Source organism: Oncorhynchus kisutch, linkage group LG4 (assembly GCF_002021735.2).
Source record: "Oncorhynchus kisutch isolate 150728-3 linkage group LG4, Okis_V2, whole genome shotgun sequence".
NCBI classification, from domain to species: domain Eukaryota; kingdom Metazoa; phylum Chordata; class Actinopteri; order Salmoniformes; family Salmonidae; genus Oncorhynchus; species Oncorhynchus kisutch.
In genome coordinates, this window is record NC_034177.2 from 11,787,703 (window position 1) to 11,799,945 (window position 12,243).

The following is a 12,243-nucleotide window of genomic DNA, read 5'->3' on the forward strand; positions in this document are numbered from 1 at the left end:
GGGCATAACAACTGGGTCATAAATGGGAAAACCCATGTGGGCTAAAACACAGGTCCTTCACCAATTTGTAATGGGCTGTAAGTGGGCTACCTGGTGTGAATATGGTTCGGAACTGTCTTATGTAACCATGCCAAATGTAACATATTATACTAATTTGAGTGTCCCGGATTTGAGTTTATTATGTTATGTCTAGTATATGAGACCAGGCTGTTCCACCCTCCACTGCATACAGGTAGGCTGTATGATTCTGCTTGCTCTGGAGTCCAGAGAAGTGAAATGTGTCTCCAGTTTCTAAGAGTAGCAAATAGATTTTAAGACGTATCTACATTGAGCTCTGGTGAGAAAACTACAGTGGCGAACTTAAATTCTGGGCAATCATACAACAAAACAGCACATTAGGCAGATTAAACATTATATGAGCAAGAAACAGTGTGCTAACAACAAAACAGCACATTAGGCAGATTAAACATTCTATGCTCAAGAAACAGTGTGCTAACAACAAAACAGGACCAAACCAGTTAAGGGCGTACACATCTTTGTTTCTACCAGAAAACAGAAAGTAGACAAACTGCATTGCATTGATGAGCAGGGACAAGGTATAACTTGCTGTAAGTGAAACTAAAGTTGAGCATTAAGCTTTGTAACTGAGAGCCCTAGCTTCTCTGAAACCTCACTATAGAACCCTGTGGGATAATCTAAGAACAGAAAGAACATTCAGAAAACAAAGCATCGGGTAAGTAGAGAGTGTTATGGGTCCAGTTTTTCAAAAGTTATCTGATCGGATTTCGGGCAATCAGATAGGATTAAATGTTGGAATTGGGTTTTTCCAAAACTGTAAAAAAAGAGACCTCTGGATAGGGATTCGACTTTGGGTATCCAAATCTGAACATGAATCAGGATTAAATGTCATTTCAAAACTCAAAGGTAGTGATACGGATAGTTTTGATGGTGAAAATCAGTATTATCTTGGTCCCACTGGAAGGGTGGATTCAGGGTGGATTTAGACAGGTGGAAGGCACAACAACCAAGAACTGTCAATGTAACTAAAGTTTAAAAAACGTTCTTACAATTAAAAACCAAAGGTTCATTATGTTAAATTGACCGCAGTATAAGTATTAGTTGTTATATTGAGAAGCGTAAAAAAAAAAAAGCATTCTAATTGCTTATAAGGTATATGCAGGCTATATTTTGAATCTAGGAACCTTTATTCATGTAATTTCCTCATCTCTGTTTCCCTATGACAGTGTAGAAGTAGTACCACCACCTGTCTAGTAGATGGCAAGGTGTAGGCCTGTTCAAAGCACTGACAATCTGGATACTGTAATCTTGATATTGTGGGATCTGGATCAGAATGATTCTGTCCGATTATTTTCTGAAAAAATGGCTCAAAAACAACCACATTGATCTGATCCTGCGTAGGAAAAGAGAGGATTACATTTTGAAAAACTGGCCCCTGAGAAAGATAAATGTCATCTCAGCCCTATTTCGGTTCATTCAGTTATGATCATTTCCTTGTTTGATACGAGGCATACTTTCTATATGTAATTGTAAAGTTATTCTGTGTATTACTATCAATTGTCTGAAGCGTACTACTACTGTATTTATGTCAAATTGACTCAATTAAAGCTGATAATATTTGTGATCAAGATCAATCCAATGATAGGAAATCCATCACAATTGTAAAACTGCAAAAACCATGTTTTAAGATTGGTTAAACTTGTATTTGTCTCATAACTTGAAAGTTTAAAGTATCGATAATTGACTAAACGCATTAAATGTTTAATAGTTTCACCTTTGGTCTCTGTCTAGATATGGCCACCCCCAGCAGTCTCCTGTCTGAAGATCAGTTACAGTGCTTTATCTGTTTGGATGTCTTCACTGAGCCAGTCACCATTTCATGTGGACACAACTTCTGCAAGGCCTGTATCAGCAGGTACTAGGATAGCGCTGGCCTCTGCCAGTGTCCAATGTGTAATGAGAAATTCAACAGGAGACCTGAGCTTCACATCAACACAACATTGAGAGAAGTTGTAGAGAATTTAAAAATAAAGAACATAGTTCAAAATGAGTCCCTTGCCATACCGGGAGAAGTATCCTGTGAAGTCTGCACTGGGAGGAAGTTCAAGGCCCTGAAATCCTGCTTAGTGTGCCTAGCCTCTTACTGTGAGACTCACCTGGAGCCTCATCAGAGAGTCCCGGCGTTAAGGAAACACAAGTTGATTGACCTTTGGGAACCTGGAAGACAGGATGTGTAAGAAGCACGAGAGACCTCTGGAACTGTTCTGTAGGACTGACCAGACGTGTGTTTGTCAATTCTGCACTGAAACAGACCACAAGGCTCATAATACTGTCCCTCTAGAGGAAGAGTGTGGAGAGAGGAAGGTTAAACTGGGGAAAACTGAGGCAGACGTGCAGCAGATGATCCAGGAAAGACTGCAGAAGGTTCAGGAGATCAAACACTCAGTAGAGCTCAGCAAGAAACACACAAGGAGAGAGATATCAGACAGTGTACAGGTCTTCACTGATCTGGTGCGCTCCATTGAGAGAAGCCAGGGTGAGCTCATTGAAGTGATTGAGGAGAAGCAGAAAGCAACAGAGAGGCGGGCTGAATGGCTCATTAAAGAGCTGGAGCAGGAAATCACTGAGCTAAAGGGGAGAAGCACTGACCTGGAGCAGCTCTTACACACTGAGGACCCCCTCCACCTCCTCCAGAGCTTCCCAACCCTGTGCACCCCTCCACACACCCAGGACTGGTCTGAGGTGTTCACAGTAATCTGTGTGTGGGGACCTTGATGAGAGCTGTGTTTCAGCTGGACGAAACACTGAATAAAGAGATGGAGAAGCTACCTGAAGTCAAACTGAAGAGGATGAAGAGGATGCAGCAGTAGGAAGTGAATATAACTCTGGATCCTGATACTGTACATCCTGAACTTATCCTCTCTGAAGATGGGAAACAAGTGAGACATGGAGAGACACAAAGAAATCTCCCTGACAACCCAGACAGGTTTGAAAGAGTTGTTAATGTCCTAGGAAAGGATGGCTTCTCGTCAGGGAGATTTTATTATGAGGTGACGGTCAAGGGGAAGATTGAGTGGGATTTAGGAGTGGCCAGTGAGTCCATCAAAAGGAAGGGTCCGATCACACTGAGCCCTAAGAATGGATAATGGGCTGTGTGGCTGAGGAATGGAAACGAGTACAAGGCTCTTGGTGACCCCCGTGTCTTGCTATCCCTGAAAGAGAAGCCCCAGAAGGTGGGGGTGTTTGTGGATTTTGAGGAGGGTCAAGTCTCCTTCTACGATGTAGAGGCCAGGTCTCATATCTACTCTTTCACTGGCTGCACCTTCACTGAGAAACTCTATCCATACTTTAGCCCCTGTTTTAATGATGGTGTTAACTCTGCCCCGCTGATCATCTCTCCTGTCAATAACACAGACTGATGAACAAGTCTCAGATGTGTTGTTGGAATGGGAACAAATCAGTAAATTAAAGGGACATTTAAAAAATAAAAATCAACTTCATACTCATAATCTCCAGCACCACCCCAACATCAACATATGTGAAAATGGCGCATTTCTATGTTTTGTCATAAAAAAAGATTGTCAACCAATTAGTAGACAGTTAGTAGGCAATGACTACTCCTAATTGGTTAAAATCGCGATGCACACCAATGATGATGAATATGAATATTTGAATATTTTTATGAATATTTTTTAAATGTCCCTTTTAAATCAAGTTTCATAATACATGTTTAATTTCCATTAAACTATATCCTTGAGATCTTAGAATCTGAAAATTAAGATTATTCAATTCTATTTTATTCTCTGTCTATGTATTTCTATTAAAAGCAAATGTTTGTATTTACTGAAGGAAAACCATCAAATTCAATTATCTTAAATAAAAAGCAATTCCGTCAACTGTAGATCGCTTCGATTATTCTTACCTACCCAAAAAGCTGACAATTGACAATAAAAGCTAACCGTTGTGTGACATTTTGGTTCGACATATCATGAGATCAGCTTAGCTGAAATGTATCAACCTGTTGTATTGTGTAGGCCTATCCACAAGCTTAGTTCGAATGTGTCCTGGGGGAGTCAGGTGATTTATTAATACACCTCTTTATACAATCAGTTGCTCCAGTGTCAATCAGCTCATCAGCTGTTAGCCAGGAACTAGATCCCACTTCAATGGATCACTCTTTAAAGGGACAGGGTAGCCTTTTTCTCTACCACTCCACAGAAAGAGTGCCTTGTTCTGCCCCTGAACAAGGCAGTTAACCCACTGTTCCTAGGCCGTCGTTGAAAATAAGAATTTGTTCTTAACTGACTTGCCTAGTTAAATAAAGGTAAAATAAAATAAATAATAAATAACCTGTCATAATATGGTCATAATACTGTTGTGACATAGAAAGATGTGAGTGTGATATATCAGAATACTCTCTGATGCAGACAGGTCAAATTGGGGGCTGTTTTCCTACAACGACTGGATGACTTGGAGATTATCCTGTCGGTAGAGTTTCACTGGACTGGGAGGGGCTCTGGGACACATGGCACTGTCCATCAACGTGAGGGAGAAAACAATGCTAAAGAGATAGGGCTTGCTTTGTCCAGACTTCTGGACTAGGGAACCCCACAGATAAACACCACATGGATTGTCAAACGTACAATGTTATTCAGACATGTTTGCCATACCGGGTAGGGGTGGGAGTAGTGGGAGGAGCTAGGTGTGTGATGGAGAAGTGTGGGCGGGACTCATCCAGCACTTTGTCCTCTAAGTAGATTTTATATTTGCGATGCTTGATTCCACTGTTATATTTTAACAATTTTATGTTTAGCACCCTGTATCACCCTGAGTCATCCATCCCGCTATTCAGAGGTCATTGGGAAGTTTTTACCTAATGTGGTGTTACTGGGGGATACAATAATTACAGATTTATCCTCTCAATGACTAGGCCACAGACACTCCAATGGCAGTGTTCTCAGTGACAACAATACACACCTCACAGGAGAATGGAGACCAGTTATGCAGGAGGAAAATTGAGCTAACGAGTGATAGCCCATTGAAATGGGAGCTTAATATAATTTAATCTCTCGTGACCTTTCAACTGTGGCTGCCGTGGCAACTTCCCATGGGTCTTCCAGGCTTGATCCCTCTAAACTATGCTTCTGAGAAGAATTACAGATATGGGTCAGCAATGCAAACACAGAGTGTGAATGAACCACGTCAGTCATGGAGTGAACCACATCAGTCATGGAGGGAACCACATCAGTCATGGAGTGAACCACATCAGTCATGGAGTGAACCACATCAGTCATGGAGTGAACCACATCAGACATGGAGTGAACCACATCAGACATGGAGTGAACCACATCAGTCATGGAGTGGAGACACCGACAGGAAAAGGGTTTGGTGTGAGGGGTGGGTCAAATTAGAATGGTGATCCATGTAATTTAGGCTGCAGACTTAGGAAAGAGGGATTTTCTTTTGATGAGTGCAGATCATTTGACTTGTATTATACTAGAGGCATACCCATTTGCCTTTACCATGCCAAAGCCAGCTCTCCCTGGGTCTCTGCTTCCTGTGCCCCCGAAAGAGTTGCAAGAAACAGGTACAAAATCCAATGTATTTGTTGGTCAGAGGAGAGCTTCCATCCAATTTGACATAAGCACAAACAGGAAAACCATCCAGCATGTGTACCATATTTGAACCACACTAGTGATGCTGGAAAGAAGTTGCATCACAGCAGTAAAGCCAAGGCTATCGTGGCATGTATAATGACACTGGTCTATTTTGGAGGACAGTGTGAGAGGAGAGATATGTCAGCTGTTCAGCATTAGGCTTTACCATAGCAGAAAAAAAGAGAGAGGTCTGCTGGCTGACTGTCCTCTCCGGGGGGATCGACAGATAGGCTAGCCCTCCAACCTGGGAATTCTCTCTTCCTGCCAAACGTTTGTTGTTAATCTTGCTGGATTTGGGGGAAAAGAAGAGAAGAGTCGGATATACCTTTCATGACGGACTGACATTTTTTGGTAGCATTTGTCTGCTTTTTTGTCCCGCTCAAAGTGGTATTTCAGTTCGGATACTGAGAGGACGTGAGAAGAAATACATTTTCCCAGAATACAGCTAACCAGGTTTAAGGTGGGTACACCACAGCAGGTGTTCTAGTTATCTTTGTGACATGAATATTTGTGATATGTCATTGCATCACAAGAGATCAATGCCGTACAGCTTTTTTTTCTGTCACTTACCTATTTGCATCAAGAAATTGTTAATGATTGTTCTGACAATTGTGACGTAACAGGTGTTCACATTATTTTTTTGTGTGTACAATTTTAAAGCTGTTTAACATTGTAATCTATTGGCTGTTCTGCTCTCTGTTCCTGCAGTGAAAGATTGTCAGTATGTCGTCCAGCATTTAGTACAGTAGACTGAATAACGCCAGCCAGTTGCCCATTTGGTCAATGTGAATGTGATCTAGTTGTTTAGATTAGGCTCACCTCCTATGGAAAATGACAGTCCCGGGTGGGATATGCATGATTAGATGATGATTAATTAGATACTCTCTACAAAGCTGTTTGGATACCTAAATTATGTGAAGTGACTTTGTCTGACCTCCTTTTGTTGATAACTTAATTGGGATTTGTTGACATTACATATGGTCTGTAAGACAGTGCTGTCTGAGATTGAGAATGTGTCTGTATTTCTGTATTAAACATACAGCACCATATGACGTGGCAGAGCATTTGACTTAGATAGATGGTGGCCCACCCCCCCCCTGGAATTACTTACTGCCTTATTTCCCCATTACAGCACCTTGCAAAAGTATTCATCCCCTTGGCGTTTGTTTGTTGCATTACAACCTGTAATTTAAATGGATTTTTATTTGGATTTCATGTACTGGACATACACAAATTAGTCCAAATTGGTGAAGTGAAATGAAAAAATGTGTTTGTTACAAAGAATTCGAAAAACTCTATATTTTTTAAATGGTATGCATATATATGTATTCACCCCCTTTGTTATAAAGCCCCTACATAAGATCTGGTGAAACCAATTACCTTCAGAAGTCACATAATTAGTTAAATAAAGTCCACCTGTGTGCAATCAAAGTGTCACATGATCTCAGTATATATACACCTGTTCTGAAAGGCCCCAGAGTCAGCAACACGACTAAGCAAGGGGCACCACCAAGCAAGGAACACCATGAAGACCAAGGAGCTCTCCAAAGAGGTCAGGGATAAAGTTGTGAAGAAGTACAGATCAGGGTTGGGTTATAAAAAAATATACGGAACTTTGAACATCCCACGGAGCACCATTAAATCCATTATTAAAAAACTGAAAGAATATGGCACCGCAATAAACCTGCCAAGAGAGGACCGCCCACCAAAACTCACGCACCAGGCAAGGAGGGCATTAATCAGAAGCAACAAAGAGACCAAAGATAACCCTGAAGGAGCTGCAAAGCTCAACAGTGGATTGGAGTAACTGTCCATACACTCCTGTCTGTAACTGTCCATACACTCCACAGAGCTGGGCTTTACGGAGGAGTGGTCAGAAAAAAGCAATTGCTTAAAAAAAAAGCTAACACATTTGGTGTTCATCAAAAGGCATGTGTGAGACTCCCCAAACATATGATAGAAGGTTCTCTGGTCAGTTGAGACTAAAATCTTGCTTTTTGGCCATCAAGGAAAATGTTATGTCTGGCGCAAACCCAACACCTCTCATCACCCAGAGAACACCATCCCCACAGTGAAGCATGGTGATGGCAGCATTATGCTGTGGGGATGTTTTTCATCGGCAGGGACTGGGAAACTGGTCAGAATTGAGGGAATGATGGATGGCGCTAAATACATGGAAATTCTTGAGGGAAACCTGTTTCAGTCTTCCAGAGATTTGATACTGGGACAAAGGTTCACCTTCCAGCACGACAATGATCCTAAGCATACTGCTAAAGCAACACTTGAGTGGTTTAAGGGAAAACATTTAAATGTCTTGGAATGGCCTAGTCAAAGCCCAGACCTCAATCCAATTGAGAATCTGTGGTATGACTTAAATATTGCTGTACACCAGCAGAACCCATCCAACTTGAAGGAGATGGAGCAGTTTTGCCTTGAAGAACGGGCAAAAATCCCAGTGGCTAGATGTGCCAAGCTTATAGAGACATACGCCAAGACACTGGCAGCTGTAATTGCTGCAAAAGCTGGCTCTACAAAGTATTGACTTTGGGGTGGTGAATAGTTATGCACGCTCAAGTTTTCATTTTCTTGTGGCTTATTTCTTGTTTGTTTCACAATAAAAAATATTTTGTATCTTCAAAGGGGTAGGCATGTTGTGTCAATCAAATGATACCAACCCCCCAAAATCTATTTCAATTCCAGGTTGTAAGGCAACAAAATAGAACAAATGGGGGTGACTACTTTCGCAAGCCACTGTAAAGTAGATGTAAATTGTTGTGCCACATGCATTGCATGTGCTTGTACACAAATACTTGTTTTGGTCTATGCATCACTCTGTCTTCTCCTATTGGAGAAGTTGCAGATGCTGTTGAGAGGTACTGATACCTGTTATTTTCTACATCTACACGACTGTCTTTACTCTACACAACGCAGACTGAAACCCATTACAAAATAGGAAAAATGTCAAGGGGGGTGAATACCTTCACAAGCCACTGTAGTTGGTGGAGCCTCAATAACCCCTCGATTCCATTAATTTATATGCTATTGTGGTGTTCCTATTGGGTTGTGTCACTTAGCTCTATGATTGACAGCTCTTGTTTGTCAAACTCATTCCATGGAGGGCCTCGTGTCTGCTGTTGTTTTTCATTTTTTCTTTCAATTAAGACCTAGACAACCAGGTGAGGGGAGTTCCTGACTAAGACCTAGACAACCAGGTGAGGGGAGTTCCTGACTAAGACCTAGACAACCAGGTGAGGGGAGTTCCTGACTAAGACCTAGACAACCAGGTGAGGGGAGTTCCTGACTAAGATCTAGACAATCAGGTGAGGGGCGTTCCTGACTAAGACCTAGACAACCAGGTGAGGGGAGTTCCTGACTAAGACCTAGACAACCAGGTGAGGGGAGTTCCTGACTAAGACCTAGACAACCAGGTGAGGGGAGTTCCTGACTAAGACCTAGACAACCAGGTGAGGGGAGTTCCTGACTAAGATCTAGACAATCAGGTGAGGGGCGTTCCTGACTAAGACCTAGACAACCAGGTGAGGGGAGTTCCTGACTAAGACCTAGACAACCAGGTGAGGGGAGTTCCTGACTAAGACCTAGACAACCAGGTGAGGGGAGTTCCTGACTAAGACCTAGACAACCAGGTGAGGGGAGTTCCTGACTAAGACCTAGACAACCAGGTGAGGGGAGTTCCTGACTAAGATCTAGACAACCAGGTGAGGAGAGTTCCTTACTAAGTCCTAGACAACCAGGTGAGGCGAGTTCCTGACTAAGACCTAGACAACCAGGTGAGGGGAGTTCCTGACTAAGATCTAGACAACCAGGTGAGGAGAGTTCCTTACTAAGTCCTAGACAACCAGGTGAGGGGAGTTCCTGACTAAGACCTTGACAACTAGGTGAGGGGAGTTCCTTACTAAGACCTTGACAACCAGGTGAGGGGAGTTCCTTACTAATCAATTACCTTAATTCATCAATAAAGTACAAGGGAGGAGCGAAAAACCGCATACACTCAGCCCTCAGAATGAGTTTGACACGTGATCTAACCCATTGTGAGGTTAATGGATCCTATTTTCTCATCACTAGCAAACATACTTTACATGCAGACTGCTGAGTCTATATTAGTGAAGCTGAGCTCAGGCAAGTATTGAGGTGTCAGAGATTACTTCATTATACAGGCCCAGCCACATCCAAGTATAACCATATTAAAGTATTGCTCTTGGGTTCTGGCCACATTGGTCCTCCATTTTAACACATGTCAATGAGAATGACAGAGTGGAGAGTTTATTTACAAGTCAACATGAAAATGTTCTTGACTTATAGCATGTTTTAAAAGATGTATCAAACTGTATAGTTTTAGCTCTAGGGACAACCTAGGGATACGCACAAGGGGAAAGCCAATCAGAAGTGGCTGAGGCCATCCCTCCTGACAGACCATGGGAGATAGGTCTGGGAGAAAACTAGCTGCTGCAAGTAAGACCTCTACTCCATGGCACACATTCTATTCAGTTACTTTTCTTCACCTTTGTGTTTACTTCTAATATATTCAATATGCAATGACCCGTTATATAAATATGAAAAGGTTTCAACAAGTGTGTGTGTTTTACTTTCTGACCGTCTGTCTGCAGAGAGACAGACCCAGCTACTGGTGGTGAAGGGTCTGGAGGATGTGGAGGTGTGTGAGAGCGAGGGTTGCTCCTTCGAGGTGACCCTCAACCTGTCCTACATAGATGGCACGTGGACCAAGGACGGGGTCAAGCTCAAGTCTAAGCCTACCTGTCGCATCACTGCCCATCGGAATAAACACACACTCACCTTCACCCGGGTCACCGTAGGAGACACTGGCCTGTTCTCCTTCCAGACTGATGGTGCCCAAAGCTGTATTCAAACCTCAGGTCACCTCATTGTCATAGGTAATATTATGACACGACACAACAGAGGAGTAATGCAAAGTACAGGGACAATTGTATGACCCTCTTTCAGTCTAATTATTCTGTAATAGCTTGGATGTCAAGTTAGTGAGAAGATATCGAGCTAATAAGGCTAATGGCTTGGCCTAGAAACAACATCAATTTATAGATAAATCACAGTACAGATCACAGATACATCAGTACGTATTTAGATCAAACCCCATACTGGATTTCTAGGTAATGTCGGGCACTACTGTCTGTCTGTCTGTCTGCCAGCCAGAGACATCCAGATCGTGAAGGAATTGGAGGACGAGGAAGTGACTGAGAGGCAGAGTGTGACCTTCCTATGCGAGGTCAACTATGAGAATGTGGACGGGCGCTGGTACAGAGACAACACCAGGGTCAAACACGGAGACAACGTCAAGATCAGCCATGAGGGTGAGCATGGGACACAACTAAGCCTAATCAAGGACATGTGTCTACAGGTCAGGATTCTACTGATGAAACATGTATTTCTGTCTGAATACAGGTAAAACTCACACCATGTGCTTCAAGTCTGTAAGGCCAGCAAATGCTGGGGAGATCAAGTTCACTGCAGACAGGGTCTCGTCCTATGCAATTCTCACAGTAAAAGGTAAATAACAGCTATTTTGAGATTCAACAATATCAAAGCTCCTCAGTGACTCAAAATGATTAATGTTCACTAAACAATTGTTCAATGTTACTGCTGTCTCCACAGAGCTGCCTGTGCAGATAGTGAAGCCTCTGAGAGTGAAGATTGCTATGTACAAACACAAAGGCCTGCTGGAGTGCCAAGTGTCGCGGGCCAACGCCCAGGTCAGGTGGTTCAAGAACAGGAATGAGATCCAGCCCAGCCAGAAGCACCAGATCGTCAGCGATGACATCTACAGGCAGCTCCACATCCACGACGTGGCCTCCTCTGATGAGGACACCTACACCTGTGATGCTGGTGATGACAAGACATCCTGTCAGCTGTTAGTGGAGGGTGAGACGCTCACACTCATTGTGATTAGTTCTGACTTATTATTAACAGTTCCAGTGTTACATATATTCCTAATATTAAACGTTAATAAACAGTTTATAAGCCAATCTTCATACAAAGTGTGTGTGTCTCTACTTACTTACAATCGATGAATCACCAAAACACCACATTCAACCAAATATACTGTATCCACAATGAAGTCATCCAACTATCTATCTCACTCCCTTCCTGGAGTGTACCCTTTCTCTCTGCCATTTACTCTGTTTCTCTGGACGTGAAGATACTGATGGAGTGTGTGCTCCCTATGCGTGCAGAGCAGTCTATCAGCATAGTGCGGGGACTGAGGTCCCTGGAGGTGACGGAGCCCAGGGAGGCCTTGTTCCAGGTGGAGATCAGCCTGCGGGCAGGGAGACCCCCCAAGTGGACCCTGGATGGAGAGGTCCTGATGGAGGGGCCTAAAGTGAGCATAGACCGGGAAGGGACCATGCACACCCTCTGCTTCAGCAGCACAGACAGCTCTATGACCGGCCCTGTGCAGTTCAACGCCGGGAAGAGCCGCTCTGCCGCACAGCTCACTGTGAAGGGTAAGGTAGTTCATTGATTATCACTAAGTGAACGTTGGAACGAAACCCTGCTTACTGTTGACAGTGGCCTTCCA

General features: G+C 43.0%; 1 protein-coding gene and 1 pseudogene across 1 annotated transcript in view; both read left to right on the forward strand.

The window, feature by feature from the left end:
- The first annotated feature begins 578 nt into the window (after nt 1-578).
- On the forward strand, nt 579-3,907 carry LOC109888581 (E3 ubiquitin-protein ligase TRIM39-like; annotated as a pseudogene).
- Nucleotides 3,908-5,852: 1,945 nt separating this feature from the next.
- Nucleotides 5,853-12,243, forward strand: part of LOC109888513 (obscurin) — a 55,255-nt gene continuing 48,864 nt past the window's right edge. Inside the window, exons 1-7 of the mRNA XM_031822230.1 lie at nt 5,853-6,135; nt 10,027-10,145; nt 10,301-10,585; nt 10,859-11,020; nt 11,112-11,216; nt 11,322-11,588; nt 11,900-12,169. Coding sequence (XP_031678090.1) covers nt 10,109-10,145; nt 10,301-10,585; nt 10,859-11,020; nt 11,112-11,216; nt 11,322-11,588; nt 11,900-12,169 — 1,126 coding nt within the window. The 5' untranslated portion in view covers nt 5,853-6,135; nt 10,027-10,108. The remainder of the gene's footprint in view (nt 6,136-10,026; nt 10,146-10,300; nt 10,586-10,858; nt 11,021-11,111; nt 11,217-11,321; nt 11,589-11,899; nt 12,170-12,243) is intronic.